Source organism: Galeopterus variegatus, unplaced genomic scaffold (assembly GCF_000696425.1).
Source record: "Galeopterus variegatus unplaced genomic scaffold, G_variegatus-3.0.2 Scaffold410, whole genome shotgun sequence".
In the NCBI taxonomy this organism is placed as follows: Eukaryota; Metazoa; Chordata; class Mammalia; order Dermoptera; family Cynocephalidae; genus Galeopterus; species Galeopterus variegatus.
In genome coordinates, this window is record NW_007726521.1 from 1 (window position 1) to 25,942 (window position 25,942).

Sequence of the window (25,942 nt, forward strand, 5' to 3'; positions counted from 1 at the left end):
ATTTCTTCTTTTTCTATCTATATGCTTTTTATTTTCATTTCTTGCCTTATTGTGCTAGCTAGAATTTCCAATACTATGTTAAATGAGTGGTGAGCGAGAACATTCTTTTCTTGTTCCCAGTCTAGTGGAAAAGCAGTCAGTATTTCACCGTTAGGTATAATGTTAGCTGCAAAATTTTTGTAGATGGTATTTATCAAGTTGGGAAAGTTCACCTGTATTTCTATTTTTTTGAGTTTTGTTTTTTTTTTTAACAGGAATGAGTGATAGATTTTTCAAATGTTTTTTCGGTATCAATTAATACGCTTCGTGTTATTTCATATATTTTGTTCTTCTTTTGATTGTTTCAAAAGGGAGAGTAAATCTGATCCTTGTTATTCCATCTTGGTTAGAAGTGGACATCCTGTATTTACTTTTAACAATCCAAAGTGGTATGACTTGCTGTTTTCTGTTTATAGACAAAAATTTCCACATAAGATTTTTCCAAAAATGTCTCAAAACATCATTTAGGCACCGACTAAATTATATTGAAAATTATAGCTCCTCTTATTCTGTTTTAATTAACTTTACAGTTATTTTGAATAATAGAGAAATAAAATTTTTAAAAATAATTCAAAAGAACAAAGACTGAATAGGTCCCTGCTCTAAAATATATTAATTATTTTAAGTAACTCATAAAGTTTATGTTCTTTGCTTATTTGTTTTCTCTATGTCTCAAATATTTATTAAATTGAAATACTACTTAATATTACTATGTTTTCTCTTATCATAGGGAGAGTCTCTCCCCTGTGATTTGATATTCTACTTAGGAACAGCTAACCAACAGTTTATCCATTATATTAATTTATAACTAATAGCAAGAGTTATTTCTTTCAATTTATTAATAATGCAGAGAAAGATGTCTCTCTCACCATACAAAAGAAATGTCAGTAGAAATAGAATCTTAATAGGTCTCATAACACTGATTCCCTAGATGCATAAATGACTTCCCACTAACTCATAAAGATGTAAAGAAAGATAGTTTAATCAAGTTGATTAAATATAAACAGGAAAAGTCAAGTTCCATATAATAGACGAAGAGTTAGAAAATAGCCAAGACCCATGATATTTATGAAAATAAAACTATAATACCCATTTTATAAATATTTAGCCATTTTAAGGTTATTCATTTGGAAAGGATCTACTACCTCCCTGAGCTGATTTTCATATGCCCAATTTCAGAGCAGTTCTGGGTCAGGGAAACAGTATGTATTGGAAGAAAGCAATAATGAGCACAAAACCATAATAACTACTTCCTTTTCATTTTTCCCAAACCAACAGATGATGGAATTGAAGCCTGGCTGATCATTTTCCCCAGAGGGAAAACCAAGGGAGTGTCTCCACACAGCATAAAACAAAAGGCCAAGGAAGCTGCTTCTTTGAAATTCTTAAGAAAAAAGTGATTTTCAACTGGCACAAAGAACTCAATAGTCCTCTGACCTCCCAGAGTGACAGTCACGTGTGAAGGAGTGGGAGGCTTTTTCAATGGCTTACAGTTCAAAAGGCCATTATAAACCTCTCTAAAGAAACTTTAAAAATGCAGTCATTAGGAAACCTATAAGTTCCTTTGTATTTTCTCTAGAAGCTGTAAAATAGATTTTTCTTTATCTTATCTGAATTGTACCTGTCTGTTAAAAATTTGGATAGATAATAATGTGCTTAGTATTTCGACCTTTACAGAGAATATTGAACCTGCTTTCATCAAAGTAGAGGCAAGTTTAAAATAATGGGTTTTGCTACAGTGCTGCATGAATGAAAGTTAAGTGTATTAGCTAAAAAATATTGAGATGTATTTGGACAGGTGCCGTACTTTTTTTAAAGGCTAAAAACTATGGTTTAGTAGTAATTAGGATGTTGTGAACAGACACAGTTTCAAATTCTTACTCTGTAATGAACCAAGTAGGTTTGGGCAATTATTTACATGTTACTTATCTTTAAAGTGAATAATAATGTCTACTTTTCAGGAATGTGATGATTAGACATCATATTAGTAGGGTATTTAATGCAGGATCTAACACATTAAGTAAGCACTCATTAAATATACTCAAGAGAAATGTGAAAACATGAAAGCATATTCATATGATTACTTTTTAAATATTTACTCAGAAAGTAGTTACTTTATGCTAGACATCATTAAGAACTGGGAATATAAAGAAACGTGAAACAAAATGCCTATTCTCTAACCTTGTTGAGCTTATAGCTGGTTGGGGAGACAGGGAGTGATAAATAATTATATGTATATATAATTATAATTATGATAGATGAAATGACCAAATAGTACAGGGTGCTGAGACAATATAGCAATTGTCATAGCTAGTGGGTAGGTGTCATTAGGTCAGCCCACAGAAGAAGGGATATTTCAGCTGAAATGAGAAGGATAGAAATTATTAAGGCAAAGAGGGATGAGGGAAATTGGGAATTCTAGTCAAGAGAGTCTGAGAGCACAGGTTGCACATAGGCAGAATGTGGGAACATGGTACCTGATAAGCTAGTGAGGTAGCGGGGGCCTGGTTATATAGAACTTGGTGGTAATTTTCAGGATTTTGTGCTTTTTGCAAAGAGCTGTGGAAACCACTGAAAGGTTTTAAGCAGGAGAGTAAAGAATCTAATTTGCGTTTAAAAAATATAGTTCCAATTGATTTGATGGGATTGGCTTGAAAACACGATTAAACAGTTGGCTGCCAGAAGATAGCAGTGATAACAGAGATAGGCATAGGACCCAAGCAGCGTTAGTCAGAGTTCCTTCCACAATACAGATACTGGAAGAGAGAATATACAGTTCTTTATTTGTCCTCATAAACTGTAAGGATGCTCTTAGCCCATCCTTGCCAGGACCAACCTTCTTTCATGAAGAATGAGAATTTGCCTAAGAGGAAAGCAGACTAAAGCAATAGACAGATTGAGTCCTGGTGATGTTGTTTAAACCCTTGGATTCAACCACGCCTGAAGGAATAATCCTTGAACTTCTCATTTCTGTAAGCTGATATGCTCTCTTTTTGCCTAAAGTATTTCGATTGGGCTTCTGGCACTAAACAAGCACTAAAATAGTTTCTTATTGCTGGAACAAATTCCCATAAACTTAATTGCTTAAAACATCAATTTATTCTCTCATAGCTCTCGATATCAGAAATCCAAAATGAGTCTTAAGGGGCTAAAGTCAAGGTATCAGCAGGGCTGATTTTTTCTGGAGGCTCCAGGTAGGAATTCATTCCTTGCCTCTTTCAGCTTTTAGAAGCCCACTTGGTATTCCTTGGCTGGTAGTCACATCACTCCAGCCTCTGCTTTCATGGCCAAATTTCCTTTATTGTAATCAAAATTCCCTCTTCCTCCTTCTTATAAGGACAGATGTGACTACATTTGTGGCTCACCCAGAAAACCCAGGATAATTGTTCCATCTTAAGATCCACATTCGCTAAGTCCCTTTTGCCATATAAGGTAACAGTCACAGGTTCTGGGGATTAGGACATGACCAACCTTGGGGGGACCGTCATTCATCCCATTACAAGCACTAACCTGTATTGCAGGAGGATCTGTGAGTAGGGAGGGCCAGATGCATGTAAAGGGGAGTGACATTATATGTCTTTGTAAGATGTTACAATGAGTTAAAAGTTCAAAGAAGTTCGGGAACCAGTATTGGAGGATTGAGTGCTGAGATACCCACTCACTGTATTGAATTGGTTAAATAAATGAGACCCACAGCTTAAGACCCAGTCTCAAGAACCCTAGGTACTCCATATCTCTAACCTGGGGGGGGCCTGGGCAGGAAATTCTGGTAGGAGGAGGTAAGAAGTAGGAGAGATAGCAGTGACAACATTTTAGAAAATTCTTGAATGTTTGCTTCGAATACTGAGCACATTATAAAATACCTCATGGAAGGAGCATTACCTATAAAAAAAGTAAAATAAATTTGTAAATATTTTGTTGGAACTCTAAAGTAAATAAAATTTAATAGTACTATATCTATATAGTACTATAATTACCCAATTAATGTGCAAACTATCATTAAATATTCCCTTTATTTTATTGAATTTGTTATTCTTAGCAAATGCAAAAAAAAAAAAAAAAACACAAAAACACTATTTATAGGATGCTTTTAAAAATTCACTCTTTATCTTCTGTCTCCCAAATCTATTACTCAACTGTGAATTTCCTACCATACGTCCTTTGTAAGGACGTATGGTAGAAAACAAACCCTTAAAGGAAGAAATTAATTGCTAGGATCACGTGCTTTTAAATATGTTTCTGACTACGGGCCAGCCCGGTGGCTCACTGCTACAGCGCGCCGCGGCAGCACTCCCGCCGAGGGTTCGGATCCCACATACAGACCGGTTCCCGCTCACTGGCTGAGCGAGGGGCGGGCGCAGCACCGAGGGTTGTGATCCCGTTGCCGGTCCCGGTCCGGTATGGGCACGACACTGAGGGTTGCGGTCCGTTGCCAGACACGAAAAAAGACAAAAAGGAAAAAAAAAAAATATATATATATATGTTTCTGACTATAGAATGACAGAGAGAATAATAGAGGATGTGACAGAGTAGAGTTTCCGAAAGGATGTCACACAGATACCTATCTCAGAATGATCTGGGGTGTATTAAAAATGCAGAATCCTAGGTCTGCGTTAGTTTTATAAAGCTGGAGTAAAAAAGTGCCACAAACTGAGTGGCTTAAAACAAGAGACATTTATTCTCTCACAGTTCTGGAGGCCAGAAGTCCTAAATCAAGGTGTTGGCAGACTGGTTCTTTCCTAGGGGCTCAGAGGAAGAATCTGTTCCGTGTCTCTCTTCTCGCTTCTGGTGGTGGTACCTTGGCTTGCAGCTGCAGAACTCCAGTCTCCGCCCTCTGCCATGACAAGGTTGTCCTCCTCCTGAGTGTGTCCATGTGTTCACATGGCGTTCTCTCTCTGTGTTTCTGTCTCTGTGTGTCCTCTTCTTATAAGGACACTACTCATGAGGTGAAGGACCCACTCTACTCCAGTATAACCTCATCTTATGTTTTAATTATACCTGTAAATACCCTGTTCCCAAAGACTTCAGCATATCTTTAGGGAGGGACACAATACAACCCACAATGCTGTCCAAATAAGAATCTCTGGAAACTGGAGCCCAGACTTTTGCATTTTTAATAATTAAAAGTTTTAAATTTAAAATTTTGCAACCACTGATACAGAGGCAAGTCAGGTTAAAATACTTCCATTTCTAGAATAGAAACTGAAGCCTGCAGTAATCCTTGTTTTTATTGCTGAGAGGCCCTTTATTCCTTCAGAAATTTTAGATTGCAAAATAGAAGGGGTATCATTTCTGAAACTAATTGGCAACAGTAAATGCTTATTACCCTGTTGATAAGAACATAGAGAACATTTCGTAGTGTTGTTAATAATTAGACATTGTATTGTTTCAAATACAATAAGAAAATCTTATTTGAATATTCTTTTTACAAAGAACAGTGCATTGACACATTACTTTGGAAATTTTAAGAAGAAAATCTTAGAAATATGATTAGTATTTTTTTATTTTCTGATTACTTAGAAGAACAGTGACTTAACTATATTTTGTTCTGCACTTTGTGGTTCATACCAAGCTATGGTTTAATGAAAATTGTGAGAGAGTTTATTAATGTCCCAGTAAAGAAAGGCTACAAGGTCCAAAGGATGATTCCTGTAACCTGGCAGGCAGTAATCTGTTGTAAATGCACATTTACCCAAGATAATATGGATTGGGCTAGGAATGCACAAATTAAAGGCAAGAATATCAAACTGAGAGAAAGTAAGAAATCTACCACCTTAGTAATATTTTCTTAATACAAGATAAATCTTAATTTATAATAAAAAGTTATTTTCTTTAATATACAACATCTTAGAGGCAGTCATGATACTGATATACCTTGAATTGTGATTTTATACAAAGCTAAATTTCTCATGAAGTTATGGAAAGCACAGTGCTTATGATTTTGTTGTTATTATCACAGTTACCAGAGAAAAACAGATAAAAGAATATATTAAGCAGACATTGTTTCATTCTCTACTGGTGACAGATTCCCTACTCATCAACCCCTTGTCAGGATTAAACTCTGGACCTGTAGTGACTCATTGTAGAATTGGATCATGTTGCCAGCCAGAGGTTCAGTTATTAGCAGTTTAACTTTCCAATTTCCTTTTTCACCTTTTTGGGGGACAAGTGTAAACTCATCCAGAATTTTTGAAAGATGATGTAGTAATATGTAAAAAAACTTTTATGGAGCTTCATTTATACAGATATTCCAATTCTAGGTTTTTAGCTTCAGGAATTGGAAAATGTTTTATGAACGAGGATACACATTATGGCAGTAGTTGTAACATTAAAAAATGAAAAATAATTTAAGCTACCACTAATATGATACTGATTGAATAAACACTTTTATATACAGCTTGTTAAATGAATAAGAAAGAGCTCTATCTGCTGGCATGGGAGATGCTCATAATATATTAAGTAGAAGGTACAGATAGCTGAACAGTATTTAAATACATATGGTATGATTCTATTCATATATGAAAACAGTTTATTATCTTCAGCCATGTATATATTACATATTTATTCACCAAAAATTATACATGTTTTGATTGTTTAGAATTTCAACAGTGAGAAACTATTATAACTGGAAAAATAAAAGATTTTTGTTCTGAAAAATATCTAATGAATTTAATTTCTTCTTATTTATGCTGGATTTAACTGTACATACACAAATATTTTTAAGACATGAAATGCATGAGTTCAAATGTAACTGGGATTCTGAATATTTATCTCTACACTTTCTATATTTCAGTGTTAAAAATTTATGCTTAACTATTTTAAGAAACTTCAAATACTTTTATAAATCTACCCTAAAACTTCTTCCACTAGCACTGTCATTTCGTTAGTACCATAACCACATAAATGAAGGAGGCAGAAAATGTTCTAGCTTTTCATGTCCTAGAGTTTCTCTCAATCTCAATCTCTTCAAACCATAAAGTCTGCTTTGAAATTTTTGACTTGAAAGAGCAAGATTTCTCAAGCCACTGTAACCCTTTACAGATGAGGTGAAGGTTTTCTTTTATTGTCATTACTGTTTTAAATCATTTTGAACTCCAAAAAACTCTTTTATTAATGAAAGGTTGCTTTTTCTTTTAAATTAACAAGCCAACTCCCAGATTTAGATCAGAGTATTTTGTGGTGACCGTGTGTGTGTAAGTAAGTGGGCATGTATATGTGTGTGTGTTTGTATGTTCTAGGTGTATTTACATAAATATGTGTTGTATGTGCATATGCAAACACACAAGTATGCTGTATTTACGTGTAGGCTTATGTGTTAAAGTGAATATGTGTACACAATTGTACATATCTTGTGTGTGTATGGTATACAAAGCAAGAATATCTAAAAGTGTGATATTTATAGTGCATTTAAAATGAAGCAAATATTTAGGACTTCCCATTTGCAGATAGTACTATGGATAAGAAGATTTTAATTATATGTGAGGAACCATTACGGGCTCATTGTAAACATCAGCAGCAGCATCTTTAATGTCAAGTTTACAGGGTATTTACACTTCTGAAAATACAAGTATATGAGATTTTCATGGATCCAATGTGCTGTGAGACTGAAGTCTAAATTTTGATAAATGGATTTCATGCAAAATATATTTATTCTAAGATGTTAAAATGAAAAATAATATGCTTGATTTTATACTATAGCAGCACAAAACTACATTTCTCCCAACTGCTTCATTTCTTTCCCAAACTACAAAGTCAACTCCAAGTGCACAGAACAAGAAAATATGTTCACAGTCTGAAAAGTGGCTAAACTCAGTCCAAGAGGCATAACACTGAAAGTATAAGAACATCTTAGATTTTTAGTTTATAATTATTATTATTATTATTATTATTATTATTATTGTCATTTACTCTCTCTCGGTTGTTTGAAAAGTGTAAAAGTCTTTAGGCGGTATGGAATAACATTATATAGTTTATTAAAATCTTTCTTTTTTCCTCATCTTGCTTTTCTACATTTAATTTCTTTATGTATATGCTTTTTTGTTTGGGTATAAAAAAGATAAAAGAAATATAAATGTTTGTAGGATTTGTAAACTGATTGTGTCAGAAAGAAATGTTTCTCTGATTCTTTAGGGCTTTTCTTCAAAAAATTTTTTTTGTCTTCATAGTTAAATCTTATCTTTGAAATGTACTGGTGCTTATTTTTTTTTTTTTTGAAGGAAGTAGAAAATAAGGAGAGTATAACCCTAACTTAAGGAAATACTTAATAATCAGTGTTGAAGAAGATCCTATTTTACTGCCATGAATCATCTACTTGGTCTGGGGCATATACATACACACATACATAGAAATATGAAGTAAGAAACTTAAAAGACAAAAAGCAAAGCAAACTTTCTGAAAGGAATCAGCAATATATGAAACCAAGGAAATAATCCAGGCTAAATGAAAGGATGAATCTCATTCAATATGAACATGTGTATTTTGATACATAATTAGATTTTATATTCCTTGATTCTATATGGAACATAAGAATGTAAAACAAATTTAAGCTCACTCAAAGCTAGAGCCTTATGTTGCAATAGATTTCCTTTCTCTGAAAAATATTTTTAAGGATGGAAATGTAGATGATATTAGCTTTTTGTCTAAAATAATTTGAGTTCCTCATAACTTATAAGTTATATTTTATAAAAATCGCTAGTGTGAGCTGTGTTAAACCCTTTTGGAAACAAGGTGGGGTATTCATAAATTAATTAATCCAGTGGCTACTTAACTCAGTAAGCTTAAACCATGTTGTTCTCTTAAGAGTTCATAATTTAAAAAATTATATAAATTCACACACACACACTCTTCATTCGTACGTACAAAGGAACTCAATCGTCATTTATGTGTACTTTATGATTGTTCCAAAGGTGAGATCAAGGAAGTAAGAACACCTAAGAGCAAAATTTTTCCTAGGGAACCTGCCTTTAAAGAGAGACTGATTGGGGCAGCCTGGTGGTGCACTGCTACAGTGCGCCACTTGGGAGCGCGGTGGTGCTCCCGCCGAGGGTTCGGATCCCACATACAGACCGGTTCCCGCTCACTGGCTGAGCGAGGTGTGGGCGCAACACCAAGGGTTGCGATCCCGTTACTGGTCCCGGTCCGGTACGGGCGCAACACTGAGGGTTGCGATCCGTTGCCGGACACGAAAAAAGACAAAAAAGGAAAAAAAAAAAAAGAGAGAGAGAGAGACTGATTCATTATCCCCAGAACAAAAACAGGTACTTGCAAACTCATTTGAATTCTAAGTATTTTTATTTGGCATTTACCATAAATAAGTCAGATAGTTATATGCATAGTAGTGGCACTCGTAGGATGCAGATTGGAGTAGTACTCAGTAGAAAAACAAGGAAGAAATAAGTATTAATCACTGGAATATGAATGTATTAGATAGAAATGGCACAGCCGCATGCCTATGAAAACATCATTTGCTTTGGTGCAATGAAAAAGTGATGAAGTGGATCAATAAGTAGCAAAATAAATGAAAAAAGAGATAATGGCATGCCTATATAAATACACTTATAAAATGAGTTTTCTTATTGAACAGTAAAACTTCTTTAATAGTAAGCTTCTTGAACAGATTTTCTACACATTTCAGAAAAACATATCTTCACTTGTCCTAACAACTCCAAATGGCAAAACTCTCTTATTAAAATCACTGAAATCAAACAGCAGAGAATTCAGTAAGGTGAATTTCCACAAACTGATTGGATCCAAGGCAATACCTGGGATGCTTATTAAATGTTTAAATGCCCAGGTTCCAAATAGACTTATTGAATCGAAATCTCCTCAAGAGGGTTCTTAAGATTAGGCAAAATCTGCAAACATGTGATATGTTGGAAAAATTCACTTATTCTGTTTATTTTATACCATATGGTTAATTATAATAATCACCACTTTTTTAAAAGTTGGGATAAGATGGTAACAAGACTGACCTCTTTTTTTTTTTTTTTAAATTTTAATTGTTTGGTCCAATGTAGACTGGGAGAAAAATTTTAAAGTTTCTATGTTTTAAATATCTGGGTAATGTACTTACTACAGTTTTCAGCTTTCCTATTGTCCCGGATCACTATTCTTTGGTTGATTGTGCTGAAGAGTGTTGTCCAATTAATGGTATGATAATAACACAGATTGCTGTTGTCGGTAATATAGATGTTTCCTGCACTGATTTCCTTCAAGGACTGGAACTGTAGAGAAGTGATACCCTGTTGCTTGAGGATAAGCAAGGAGAGGCCACTAAAGGAGGGGAAGAGGAAGGGATAAAATAATGATAAATATTTTCTGGTTATGAAATGCATTCCTGAAGTAAAATAAGGATGTCACATCTTACTACAAAAAGAATATTAATGGAGCATAATGGAGATTGAATCAATAATATGTGCTCAGAATGTTATTTTTTCTTTGCATACTATATACTGTCAGTATTAAAAGTAGTAATTTTGCTCCCGAAAGGAAAATGTCCATTTCTTTGAATTATGAATATTAACAATTTACACGTATATCTATCTATCATCTATCTATCTATCTATCTATCATCACCGAAATAACTGCTCACTGCCTTCTCTTCCCCAGCTCATATTTTAAGTTCCTCAATAATAAAATTTTGTACTTAAGATTAAGTAAATGTTTACAGAATGATTGTTCACCTACCCAAAGTAAGACATTAATTCTATTGTAACTACATAATAGATTTAGACATGGTTTCAGAGTGTAGATATTGCAGAAAATGAATAAAGGTATTTAGCTTTAATGTATAAATAAACCAAAGAATGGTAATAGTTGAAGAATGTGTAAATAAGGTTAGGAAATATTAAAACTTAAAAAGAAAAAAGAAAATTAAACTAAAATTTAAAAAAAGTACTCAGAAGGCTCGGACAGCTGGGGAAAACTCCTCTAAAAGTTAAATAACAACCACTCTGTGTAAACTAATTATCATTTCAAGAAAATTATTTTCATTTCAACATAGTCCACATTTTTATAATTATTTTTTACAATTCTCTAAAAAATAAATATGCTTCCTACATTTCAATCAACTAATGAACACTATTTTACATTTTAGAGATAAAAGTTTTCCCTTTCCATTTGTAATTACAAGTATACTTTTCTGTTAAGTACACTTTTCTGTTAATATTGGCTTTTCATGTGTGTGCATGTGTCTATGCTCAATGATAAAGACTGAGATGAAATTAATTCTGTTATGTTTTTGTTCCCATCTAAATAATCACTTGAGTTGTTGATTACTATGTCAGCGCAATGCCTTGACTAATTAATAACATTTTATTCAATGGATACTAAAAGTTGTTTGTATATAGCAGTTAGGTAGGTTGTTTCTCTCAACTATCCTTTTTTATTAAGCTCCATTCCCCTTTACATTTCTTAAACCTCTAACAGATATGCCTGTTTTAGATTTTAATAATAAAATTCTATGTATTTTCTATAAAACACTATTATAAAGTATTCATGATAGTACTGATTTTAGACATCTTTCAGATTTAAACACACAATTAAATAAAGTCTCCTCATGTAAATCAACTTCTAATCATTCATTAATAAGAACTTCATACACATGAAATCTTAGATAAACTTAAAATAAAAGCAGTGGCATAGTGAAGACTGCATTATTTATCTTTATCATGTGAATTTAAAATACTGAAATTAGAATTTTAGAACAATGTTTTTCTTAGCTCTAATTTTCCTGTTTGTTTGTTGACCAGCGTTGTATATAGAGTGATACACCAACTCCTGAAACATCAGCCCTATGGTGCATGGTTCAAATGATAGCACCAGAGACAAAAACAAAGCCTCCTGGTAAAATAGGATTTCTATCCCGTATACCTGTCATTACCAAGTCACCCAACTCTGTCTTTTTATTATAACATATGATCAAATAGAAGTTTCTGTTTTATGATTCACATCATGCACTCTATACCTTCAAAACACTAATGCTGTATTTAAGTGACAGGCAGTTGAAAATGCAAACTATGTATTCTCTATATTTTATATCATCATCAGGAGTATTTTCACTGAGCTTATCTTTGGAATTAAAGGTGGAAACATGATATCCTCAGAATCAATAAGTCAGTAATACCAATGGTTTTGAGTTAATGTACACATGATTCTACTCTTAAAATTTGGGAGACCTACAAGTTTAAACATATACACCCACCTATAGAGTACTCTTCCACCAATTGTTACCAGATTAGAAAAAACACTGAAGTCGGTCATGTTTGGTGGCCATGATTGTATGTTCAAGAAACCTACAAGTGACAAGGACAATAAAAATAAATCAGAACATCATGTCTTCGTAGGAGTGTTGATTATTCTTGAAATATGATTAAAACGTGTTGAGAGGTGGGAGGAAAAGAAAGGGCAGTGAACACTTCTATTTTTAAAGCGTTCTATCACATATTTATTCTTCCAAGATTGAGTGCCTTACCCAAAGTTTCTGTGCTGCAAAACTGAATAAACAGTGGATTTCAAAATAATGAGCACCAAAAATTCATGTTTATCAGACATACGGAATCACAAAACTGTATATGTTTAAAGATTTAAATGATTCAGTTTGATATATTCTTGTAAATGAAAAAAATGTAGTCTGACAAGNTAAATAGTTTTATGCTATATGTGGAGAGGGATTGATAGATGTTTTTAGGAAATTTTGATGATACTCAATATGAGTTCTTCATCAAATGCTATTCTGATCTACAGGAATGTTTCAGTTTCAACTGTTCTGAAGAAATCCCCAAAGACAGCAAGTCCATGTATGAATCATTTTCTTTTAAAAGTTTATTCTTAATTAGAAAAAAATACAGTCTGGAAATAAATTATATTGTGGTGAAAACAATTGGCTTTTGGGAACCTCAAAGCAATCTAAATTGCTAATAACACCTGTAACTCATAAGGATAGAAACAAGCACGGGTGAAGTCAACCTTTTTTTTTTCTGTAGCTCTACATTTATCTATTTGTGATTTGACATAATATTCATAATATTGTTTGTAAGTTGATCTTCATACAGATTATTTAGAACCATCTTGTTTCTATCTGGTGTATTGAACTTTTGTAACAAAGGAACTATNCAGTGGATTTCAAAATAATGAGCACCAAAAATTCATGTTTATCAGACATACGGAATCACAAAACTGTATATGTTAAAAGATTTAAATGATTCAGTTTGATATATTCTTGTAAATGAAAAAAATGTAGTCTGACAAGATAAAGAGAAAAACAGTTTATCCTTCACCACTTTATCATATATATATGACATCGGTGTCTACCTTGAAGTCTAAGCCATTTATGTACATATATAACCTTCCTCATTGGATTTTACATTCTCTGATGGTAAATCCATGTCTGATTCATATTTATGGGCCCCATATCATCTACTATAACAGCCTTGAACATATTAGACGCTCAATAAATATGTACTAAAATAATGTTACATGTTACATAGTACTTTTTTGGGAAATTTAAATACAGACACGTGTTCAAAGATCAGTTGACATTGGCAAAAACAGTAACATCAAAATTTCAAGGATATTTAGGTTTTTAATTACATGGGATATCAAAATGTGCACAAAAACTAAGGAGTAAGACACACATTGTTCAAAATGGCATGAGCCTTTACAAACTAGACTTTGCTTTAAAAATGAGTTGCTGATTCTAGTACTACATAATGTCTTCAAGAAAACATCAAAATTTACATAGTTCATAGCACAACAGTTGTACTTTAAAAAATTACCTGTTATCTCTCTGACTGTCCGAAAGACATTCAGCTTCTCTGGGTCAATGGCTTCGATTGCATTGTAAGGGTCTCTGGAAAATCAAAAAGAGATGCAGCCAAATTTATAATTTGATGGAGTGAAAATATGAGAAATGTGACCATAATTACTTCATTCACATTGAATTTTAATTAGCAAAAGGAAAGATTTTTTTTTGTTGTCTATATTGTTTTTTTTTATGCTATATGTGGAGAGGGATTGATAGATGTTTTTAGGAAATTTTGATGACACTCAATATGAATTCTTCATCAAATGCTATTCTGATCTACAGGAAAGTTTCAGTTTCAACTGTCCTGAAGAAATCCCCAAAGACAGCAAGTCCATGTATGAATCATTTTCTTTTAAAAGTTTATTCTTAATTAGAAAAAAATACAGCCTGGAAATAAATTATATTCTGGTGAAAACAATTGGCTTTTGGGAACCTCAAAGCAGTCTAAATTGCTAATAACACCTGTTACTCATAAGGATAGAAACAAGCACAGGTGAAGTCAAACTTTTTTTTTTCTGTAGCTCTACATTTATCTATTTGTGATTTGACATAATATTCATAATATTGTTTGTAAGTTGATCTTCATACGGATTATTTAGAACCATCTTGTTTCTATCTGGTGTATTGAACTTTTGTAACAAAGGAACTATTGCTTCCATCTATATAAGTTTATACTAACATTTGCAAACAAAATGTACAACAAATTTCATGATACACAAAAGGTATAATCTCAAGGATTTTAAAAGTACCATCTCCTAATGCATAAACATATTTTTGTAATAAATGGTACTGATATATAGATGTCTGGGTTTTTTTAGAAAATGAACATAAAATATCTTTGAAAATTAAATATTTAAGATATTGTTTTTCAGAAATTTTCATCTTAGGAAAATATTTTTCAGGTAAAACATACAGACCAGACAAAATAATTCCATGCTTGAATATTAAGCCAAACATAAATGTAATACCAAACTTGTCTTGGTAATTCAAGCAATACTTTCATCTTTTTTAAGGAATACATTGTATTTTTTTTTTTTTTTTAGTTCTATTGCATTAAAAGACATTTTGTGCTATCCTGGGTGAGTAGAGACCTCATATTAATATCTATCCTTTACAGAAAGATTAAAATCTATTCATTGGCCACATCTACAAGAGAGATCAAACCTTTTCAGAAGAATGAATTTAGGCTTTCTTAGAAGTATGTTTCTATTTGTAGCAATCAAATGAGTTTTGTCCTTGCTGGGGACATCTGCTGTATCTACCAGTCTATGGGAACCTTATTTTTGCATGAGTAATAACCTCTAGGATACAGTGATCCTTTAGATACAGTTTTAACAGGGCTATCAATCAAGGTACTACACAATCCCCTAAAAAACAGTTAGGCATATGGCCTTTCTCCTGGGAATTTGAGTCTGAATCTGTTTGCATTTATTTATCCCAGCATCTGACCCTTGAAGAAACTATCACTTTCAGCAACCCTGACCTCTGGAACCACCCTATGTTGGCTTTATAATTCACACATAAACTGTGGATTAAAATTTGCTCCATGTCACACGACTATCTCTCAAAAGCTTAATGTCTAAATTAAATATTCCTGCAAAAATGCTCTATTTATAAGTAAAGACATATGGAACAAATAACTATACTTTTGTTGAATATGAAGCCAAAAATTATGTGTACCAAGTGGGAAAACTTGTCCTCACTCTTTACTGTGCAAAGACTTTTTCATGCAGAGGAAATACCAGCTCTGCAGTAGGAGAATGAGGCTTTTGTTGAATATGAAGCCAGAAATTATGTGTACCAAGTGGGAAAACTTGTCCTCAGTCTTTACTGTGCAAAGACTTTTTCATGCAGAGGAAATACCAGCTCTGCAGTAGGAGAATGAGCTTTCAACATTTGTTCTTTGATGAAAAGCAGTGTCTAGAACAACCCGAGTCACATAATCAAATATCCTGGCTTGATTGAGAAAGACTCAAAATTCAGAGCAAGCACACAATGATGAGGTCAGTCCAAACCTTTACTAAGAACACGTCCAGGTTTCCAGGAATGAAATGAATTCTGGACTGTTAGCATGAAGCTCAATGGACCACAGAAATTTTATATAACTAATTTTAGAGATTCAGGACTCTCATAAAATAAGTGGACAGAATTCCACTTACTGACTTCAAAGTACCTCTTGGGAGTTTCATCCTCCAGCAACTTGAAATCCATAGTACTTTAAAATCTGTAACTTTCCTACCTAAATTCAGAGCCATGCAAAAGAATATTATGTCTACCCTGTCATTGTGTCTGGTGATCCAAAATAAAGTTCCAGGATAAAGAAAGAAACATATTTTCACAATTCCACTGAAATCACTTTATTTTGTCACCAAACCTATCATCTCTCTTCTATTATCTATTATCATTGCAGTCTATCATGTAAACCTTTTCTTGCCAGTGTCTTCTTGTGTCACAGCTTATTTGGTGAACATTTTGTTACTCTAAGCACATGCACATGAACAGTCAAACATGACAAAACATGAAAAAGGAATATTCCTGTCAATAACTCTAAACATTAAGCTTTGCCTGTGGTTCCTATTTTAAAATGGAAATGAGTGCCTCTCTCTATTTCTGGAAATGGCACTATTGTTCTATAAATGAAACAGGTTAATTAACTTTCTAGAGCCCTTTTATATATTACAATTTTAATTGACAGATTGCAAGTAAATTTATTTTCTGCAGAAGCTTGTTTTTAAACAGGATAATCTCATTTAATTATTATTTTGCCTTTTTATTAGTTTAAAGAAATATCTCAGCTATTTTAATCAAACCACACAATGCTATTAAAAACTAGTTAGCAAAACATTGAGGGTAATGGAAATTAAGTAAGGTAAAACATTTCTTTGATTTACTATGTATTTTCTGTTTACAATACCTCATATGATTCACCTTTAAAATTTCTATTTTCTCTCTCTGTCTTCATGCACAAACACACCCACACTACGTATATGAACATACCTGTATGTATATACGATGTCTATATAAGATGCCTTAAGTTAACTGAATTAACTTTATATTCACATTTTCCTAAGATGAAAGGGAAAGGCTTCAGAATATATGTTTCATACTGGCATAAGAATGGGAATGAGGAATATATCATACTTCACACACATATTTGTCCTGGAAAATCCCTTATATGTTATGCTTGTGACACAATGCTATTAATTATAACTTCAAATATTCCAGGTTTAAGTGCCATGATTAAGGCCAAATAAACATCTGAACTAACAAGCATGATTTGTCTTAAAAGAAAATTTGCCTCTGTTTGGTTTCCAAAACGGTCTATAAAAGACTATAGTCAAAACTTTAAAATAACATTTTTTGCACAATATGTTGTATTATAAACTAGGCATAGTCACTGAGATTTTTCTTTCAGACTGCCTTCTTCTGCTGCTTTGTTTTCTATTGCTTTTCATTCTCTCTTTCTTTTTTTTTCATTCTCTCTTTCTCACTCTCTCTGTTCTGCGCTCTTTTTCCCTCTCTCCCTTAATCCTCCTTTTTCTTTTATACCATTTATTCATGTTTTACAATATGTCAGACACTGAGCTGAATTATTAAAAATATATTTTTTTAATCATCACAACCACCAAAGTAATAGGTATTTATTATAAATACACTTCTTAATTTTCCACTGGAGGAAACTGAGAGTTTGGCATGAAAAAGAAGCCACCCAACTCGATGCCGGCTGTCCACAGTGGAGCTGCAAATCAGACTCCAGTCTAGTCTGGATCGAGTTACCCACATAGAGAGTCTAACTTTTATTTTCTGAGCTTATTTTTAAGACAAGCTTGGTTTACCTTTCTACCTCTAATCCATGTGAATTGACTTTCTGTGAGTCATTTTTCACCTGGTTGAATCAGCAACAGTCTCCTTTAAAAGTCTGAGTTAGTCTAAAGTTTTGTAATATTCTTTCCATAAACTTGTGAATGCATGGTCCCCTACTGTGCACTATATTTTTGTCCCTTGAAATATGTTTTTCCATTTTTTGTGTTTATTAAACTTTCCCATAATCTAGGCCATACATGAATGAGGATATGTCAAATCATTTTATAATCAGTATAAATCCAGCATTCAATAAGTGTGTTCAATAATGAACCAGGACTAAAATAACTGAATCTGAACTTCACTAGGTCGAGACTTTTTCAAACCTTCTCACCCAAGTTTTACCTGTAGGAATTCGAACAGATCAATTTTGTTCATTTGTAATCCTTTCACCATCACAAAATTTTTTAATGGTTCTCAATTGGGATGGTAGCATTCCACTAAAGGGAAGTTGGGACCTTTGTAGAGGTGTTTCAGTTGTAATATAGATTGGGAGGTATGACAGGTTTTTAGTAACAACCCCATGCCAAGGCTGTTAAATGTCTCTTACAGCAAAGGATTGTTTCACGTCTTGTAAAACCTTAAAATGTCCTAGACATGAGAACCTCATATATGTCAATTTCATGCTTAGTCATAATTTGACCGTGTGCAATTCCCTAGTCATGTTGCCCCAAATTAAATGAAAGTGCTTTCTCTTTTCCTTGTGTTATGTAGAAATATGTCTACTTAGTTATTTTCCATTCCAGGGGTCAGCCCTTCCTCTGCTCTTTATTTCCCTGCACTTCTTACACAGAATGACTTCTAATCTTATTTCTCATAAATCCAAACTTACGTTATAAGTGAAAGCTGAGCAGACTCCCATCAATACATATTTTATTATGCATTACTTTCCTCTTTTTTTCTTTAAGTTACAACTGGAGAATTACATATATATATATATATATATATATATATGTATACACACACACACACACATATATATTTAAATTACACATATAGGTAGGCTATATTATTTAAAAATTTTGTCAAAACTGAAACGAAAGTATTGAATGCTTAATACATAAAAGAGAAATTTTAGGCCTGATAGGTATAAAAATCACCTATGTAATGCAATTCATGAGAACATGATTTCAAATAATTCCCCACACTGATGGGCTTGAGGATAATTCATTTATTATTTCCATGTGGAAGCAGGCAATGTGAGTCAAGTGGTCAGAAGATATTAGTAACATGATATGACCTTTCATTCCTGGTGATACTTGGTTTTAAAAATAGTTAAATGTGGCTATATTGCTTTACCAAATGTCATATATGCATTAAATTATAAAGTTGCAACTATGTATCGACCCAGGCCTCCTACCGAATGGGCCATGGATGCTAAAGCAACAATATAAATGGATTTGGAGGGCAAGCAGGACTATGGAAAGTAGATAAAGTGTGTCCTTTCTCAACATGGTCAGTGCTACCGAGCTCCAAAAGATTGTTGCCATGTAGACATGTGGGTTGAGAATTACCAAGACTACATATTTTTAAAGAGAAGTTAGGAATCTTAGTCTTAATTTAAAAAAAAAATATTTCTTGGGCCAAACACAACAAATCTGGGACAGAGAGTACATACATACTATTACAGGGTCTGACATGGGACCATATTAAAACCTACATTTTAAGGTAAAGAGATATCTCATGCAATAATATATACAATAATTTATTCAAATGGAAAGAACACTTTGTTCTATTTCTTTAGCTGTTCCTGTTTGGACATATTTATTCATAATGTGTTAAATTATTTTGCTTCTAGAAATTATGTGATATATATTCAGAGCAAGATTTTGAATTGAAATATGCGAGTGATATTCTTTATCTGTAGCCTGTAGCACTAATATTTAGGGATTAAGTAGTAATATAGACAAATAGATAAAATATAAAGTAAAAATATTGACATTTTTATTACAATTTAACGAATGCAAATTTGGTTGTTTTCCCAGTTAAAACCAGCAGGTGGTTCTGTAATGAAGGAGCTCAGATAATGTTACAATTTTATTACCAAAATAAAATTCATGTAATAGATCTCTTACAGTAGTGCTAACTTTCCAACTTACTAAACAAAGAGAAAAAGAATGCTGCAGACAAAGAGAATTTCTGAATGCAGCTCAGAATAATTAAAACATACTGACTTGTTTCATGTGAGATTTTTTTTAAGGAATATTAATCTATTTGTCTTTACCTAATCAGTCAGCAAACTGAATGAAACTTCCCACCTCACCCATTAATTTTGTTTCCCTGAACATATCTAAATGTAAGTCGAGTTTGCTGAAACTATGAATTTGAGAAGAATGCACTGCAAATACATCTTCACTTACATACAAATTTATATTTTCAGATCTAAGTAGTCACCAAACTCAAAATGTGGGTGCATCTCAAAACTCTACTTTACTATCACTGCTGGTTAAATCTGGCTCTTGCTTTTTTGGTGAAGAGCATTAATGAAAGTAAAACTTTTCTAGGTCAAGAGGAATCGAACAGACAAAGCTAAATAATCTCAGTTTTGTCTACACTCTGTAAAATAATTTTGTACAAAAATTTAATACTGACCCGTGAATACCCGTGACAAGGAAGATCAAATTCCCATTGATCTTGGTGCAGTTAATAAATTTGTCAATGTTACTGGAATCCACAGTCTGAGCTGACATCAAAGATCCTGTGCCAATGCCATCACAAGCTGTAGAAACAAGATTCACAGCTGCGGGGTTGAGAAACTTATAAATCATTGCATTTTCATTAAAAATAGCACTATGTCTTCATTATAAAATAAAAAAAAACATTATAAAAGACAACTTTTTCCAAAAAATAATACAATTATTCATTAATTCAACATTTATTGCATTAAAATATTGTCCCTGCATTATAGTCTAGTGACAATGACTCATTGTAAGAATTATATTTTGTATCAAGATCCAGTACTCTAATACAAACCATATGTAACTGAAACAAAACCTTCATCAATGAATATTTCCCCTTAATACATAGAATTACCTATTTTCTAAATCACTCTAAAATATTATTTTTAATACATTTGAAGTGCTGGTCACTTTGGTAAAATAACTTCATGGCTTACTAATGGTCTACAACCTGCAATTTTAAAAACACTGGTGTAATGGGGAATATATATTAAAGAGTAGTAATGTGGAATGAAACCAAAGGCAAGAGCCATTTAAATATTTACACCTAAATTGAATATTATGTATGCTTTCTGGAGGCTCTACATAAAAAAACAAAACAAAACAAAAAACGTGTGTGTGGGGGTGTGTGTGTGTAGGAAAGAGAGACAGAGAGAATGTAGTCTAAAAGGAAGTCTGACATTTGCACATTTCTAAGGCACTCCTTCATACTTTGAAAAGCTTAATGATGTTCAGGAGATTTGGACTCTACTTTTGTCCTATTTAAGTGTCATTCTGGTAAGAAATCTGAGCACCCACAGCTGGAAGGGATTTCTCTGTCCACTAAAATTCTATAGCATGAATTATCTGCAAAATTTATTTAATATTTATGGTAAACTTCCTTGCCATTTTATATATCTTATCTTTCAAAATATTTTTTACAGCATGGAGAGTAAATGTCATATTGCATGTTCCTTTGTGTTCCCTTTTATGGCTAACAGATTATTTTGTATACAATGCCAAGCAACTAATATGTGTTATGAGGCTTAAATAACCATGTGAACCCTTGTTTTGTGCAGAACTTCTGAGATTTGCTACTGATAGAATAAAATGTAACTTTATTTCTGCGTTCCTATCAATGTTAACTCTGAATTTTATCTGCACCTTTTTAGTAGATATAATTTGAAATAAATAATATACACTGTTATGACAGTTGATACTTTGGAAACTGACCAAAGTCACAGAAAGTGTGTGTGGGAAGGATTTTTTTTGTAGGAGTGGGTGTGTTCTAGAAGGCTGAATTCATTGGCCTATTATAAAATTAATGAAAAACCTTGATATAGGCCACTGTTCTAACCAAAATAGTCTAAGCTATCACTCACCTTTTGGGCAAATATCAGTGCAAGGTTTACACATTTTAATCCCATTTTCTTCTACTTCCATCTTGGAACTAGGGCAGGCACGCACACAAGAACTGGAATCTACCACGAAGTTATCTGATTTATAAGAAAGTAAAATAGGCAATAATGTTAGTGTTCAAGAAAGAGGTCTGAAACAAGATATTTTAGAGTTTAAAAATGATTAGCATAATTAATAACATATATGTGTCATCCCCTAAAACAACTTCATTTACATATCTCAGCCCGAAATAGTGGATGATCTCTGACCATCCACATTCAAATCCAGGGGCAGTACATGTCAACAACTAATACTTGCTTGGCTACTGCTCCACACCCTGAATTGCTCCCAAGATAGAGTGGATTTCTTTTATAGAGTTACGAAACATCATAACATTTAGTTTGTGTTTTCCGATAGTTCTACTTCATTTCATGTCATGCTGTAAATTTGACGTCTAAAAATATTCCAAGTTCATGAAACACAAATGAAGCTTTAATAAATTCCATTTTCAGTGGAGTGGCACAGAAACTTTCTTTTATTTTTATATGAAGAAACAAAATAAAATTTGAAAGGGTAGAACTTTTGGAAAGATATACTGAATAAACAAGGAACATCTTACTACTAACACTTGGGTGAAATGCTCAGGAGTCCAGTAATCTGGGATATGCCAGAATATCCCCTCAAAAATAAAGGAAAAACTACTGCATCTAGAGCCTCCCACAATTAAGGGAAAACACAATACTTGCTAGGCCACTCTGGTTTTGAAGGCAGCATCTTTCCGTGCCTGGAAATACTGCTTTGGCCCAGTATGCAATGGTACAGAAAGCTTTCAGATTTGAAGGGTGCCCAGAGCAAGAAAGGCATACAGTGCAGGTCCAGGCTGTGGTGCAAGCAATTCTACTACTTTATGCTATGAAACATAAGAGACTCTGTGATACTGAAAGTATCTATGATGGGGCAATATGCTATCTGGAGTTGTGACATGTCCCAACTAGAAAATCATAGGAGACCTCTAGGTTGCTAGAGCTATGCCACGCTATCTGTAGTATAGGATTGTAGACCATTTACCAATCAGCTCCTGACACGCTTCTGAGTGCTGATAGAGAAGGAGCACCTAGCCATGGGTTATTGATTAACCCCGTAGCCAGAATTGCACATCATGAACAAGGTTTTGTCAGACGATGATATTGTAATGTTGGGCAGGCCCAGCAGCAATCCAATGTAACACTGAAGCAGTACGTTAGGATTGAAGGTGAGCAGGGGCAGAGGCACAAGTAAACCACATAAGCAGGTGGCTCAGATCTCCATGTTATCCACCATTTTGCTGACACCTCTCACCCAGCTCATACCTATGGCTGCACAGGGACCAAGAGAGGACACTTAGGACAAGCTGACAAACGAGGACAAAAACTAAGCTTGATACGTGAGTGCAAGCTGAAAATGGATGACGGTGTCCCTACAGCCTCACTCAGAAGTGGCTTAAAAGAAATAGGAAAGAGAAAATTTTACCAAAGGGCATAGTTCTGGATACTGCAACTGACAACACACATTGTGTGGAAAGAGAAGTGGCCTGAGTCCTGAATATATATATGGATTCCCAAGCAGTGGCTTGCCCCAGGAGAAAAAATAATAGAAAATCTGGGGAAAAAGGGAGTTCAGGGGACAGGAATATGTATGAATCCATGGGACTGGGCACAGAGTGCGAAGATTTTTGTATTCCAAGCTAACATCCACCACAAAAGAGGAAGCTTGCTGAGATGGCATCGAAGACCAATCCTGCTTCCTTCCCTTCCCCCACAGGTGTTGCTTTTGAGAATACTCCCTAGTAACTTACCCTCTTTCTCAGGGGAATTCAACCTGCAACAGGTCGTATACGAGGGAACTTCAAAGTGTTTGTGGAAAAACAGAATTAAAAGAAAATACAAATCTTTCTATGAATTTTTTGAAGTACCCTCATGCTATATATTAAGTAAGCACCCTTTCTGCAAGGTCTTGGACAATACTCTACAATTAAACACTTTCATATTTCTGCGGTAATTTACGTTGAGTGTAATAAGTAAAGATTATAATTCATCCTATAATCAATTAGGTTCAGGTCCTGAAGCCAAATGAGTTTCAGATTGTTTGGAGTTTATGGATTTCAGAATTTTGGATTAGGGGCCTATATTCAGAAGCTAAATGTCCTTGTTTTCTCAGGACAGCTCCAGTTTGGCAAACCAAGCCTTATGAACAAGGCCTACCAGAGACTTGCATTTTACAGTAGACAAACAATGAAGTGTCTTAAATTAGTTTGTAGTTTGATATACATAAACTAATCCAAGAAAGGATGTTTGTGAGTTACCACATCTAATGTAAATCAGGCATGTAATTTCACAAGATAGTTCTCCCTGTTTAGCCACAGCCTGGAGTTGAGAGCCTTCAGATGAGCCGCTATACAGAATACAGTAAAGTAAAGGGGAATTTCCTAGTTCAGATTTTCCCGGTACTGCTTACACTATAGCTCAACCCCTAGCCTTCAACCTCAGGACTTGAGTAAAAGGGAAAGCACCAAAAACCTCAAAAAAAGCATAATTTTGACTGTCATAGGGGAAAGCACTATAATTTGAAGATAGTAGTATAAGAGAACATTTGTCTTAGAAAAGGAAAAATATAATCATCTACTCCTATCCCACAATACTTTTAAGCCCCCAATTTTCCACAGATGGTAGATAGTGACATATAGGGGGATTCTAGATACCAGGTTTACTAGATCAAAAGCATTGGTTTAAATTTTCAAGTATTTAAGATGGTAAATCTCTATTGTCCTAGAGTTAGTGTGTCTGTGACTTTAAAATACTAATTCAGAGGCATGTTAAATATGTATAAATAAAGAAGGCTAAGCACAATTATTCTTTTAATCAATATAAAAGTGTTTAAGAATAATGACTACAATTGTGTTTTTAAAGACTCTTTTTACATGCTATTGCTCTGATCCTTATACTCTATCTCTTTGATGCTTATAATGCCTCTAGAGAAGTGAGAGAAAAGAAAGATAATTACCATCCACATCTTAAAGGGAAGGAAATAGTGAACTAAATGATTTATTGAAAATCACATGACTAATAAGTGGGCAAAGTCAAAATTCATAGCCACTTTAATCCCATGTCCCTTATACTTCCTGTCATCTCACACAAACCAAGTGAAGAAAGCCACAATATCTGTATGGTATAGATCGAAGAGTCTTCTTTTAGATGAGTTTGTGGATAAATGCAGTGACTTTTTTTCAGCCTTTCCAATAGGTAAAACATTGAGTAAATGTCTCACTGGTCACTCAAAGCAAAGAAATTGACTCAAGCAAATATCAAGGCAGATATACTGAAAACTGGTGAAAGTTAAGCTGGTCATTTTGAATCCCCAGGATGACTTATCAGTTTGCTAAGGAGCCTTTAACATAACCTGTATATCTGTTTTTTTTCTTTAATTTTTAGATTTGATATTAAAATTACAATGCTATATATTCTAGTATAAATAAATAATCAGTAATAACTCTAGGAAAAAATTCATTCTCATGAGAAACAGGCCCTATTCGTACCTTAACTTGCTGCCACTTAGCTGATCATTTTTCTGAGAAACAGCATGATGTACAAAAAAATTGAGGAATAGTGAAAATAAAGAGAGTTTAGGAATCAACAGCATTTCCACTCTAACATCAAATATGTTACTCTTTGGTATAAAACTTTAGACCAATCACTTTAATTTTCGAGCTTTAATTTTCTTATTTATGAAATGAGAGTGATAGGACCCACACCCAAAGTAATTTATGATATAGTTACAAGTTTCAAAGTAAAATGAACTTACATGAAATTCCTTCATTTTCAAATGATGATCTAATTAATTTGGCTGTTCTTATTCTGTTACTTACGTGGGCATTTCTTGACACAGAAAGCTCCATACGTGTACTTTGCATTAAAGTTGTGCTCCAGTTGAAAGGTGGTTGGATTGTAGACAAAGGTTTGGGGACACTGAGTAACACATGCTCCACTGTCATTGAAATTCATGCAGGCCTGTGACATAGCAAATATTATTTTATCCATAAAGAACCTTCATAATACTTGATAATGAAATACTGCCACAACAGTTCTGTGAGTAAATTGTGTTCTTTATTTAGCATACATCAATTTCATAAATAATGCAAAATTTAAAA

General features: G+C 33.6%; 1 protein-coding gene across 1 annotated transcript in view; it reads right to left on the minus strand.

Moving 5' to 3' along the window:
- Nucleotides 1–10,111: 10,111 nt before the first annotated feature.
- The window catches only part of LOC103587056 (receptor tyrosine-protein kinase erbB-4-like), a gene marked incomplete at its 3' end in the record, with an annotated part of 234,500 nt that continues 218,669 nt past the window's right edge, over nucleotides 10,112–25,942 (minus strand). The window contains exons 6-11 of the mRNA XM_008568449.1: nucleotides 25,661–25,802; nucleotides 21,744–21,857; nucleotides 20,297–20,423; nucleotides 13,815–13,888; nucleotides 12,242–12,332; nucleotides 10,112–10,311 (exon numbers count right to left, since the gene is read on the minus strand). Coding sequence (XP_008566671.1) covers nucleotides 10,112–10,311; nucleotides 12,242–12,332; nucleotides 13,815–13,888; nucleotides 20,297–20,423; nucleotides 21,744–21,857; nucleotides 25,661–25,802 — 748 coding nt within the window. The remainder of the gene's footprint in view (nucleotides 10,312–12,241; nucleotides 12,333–13,814; nucleotides 13,889–20,296; nucleotides 20,424–21,743; nucleotides 21,858–25,660; nucleotides 25,803–25,942) is intronic.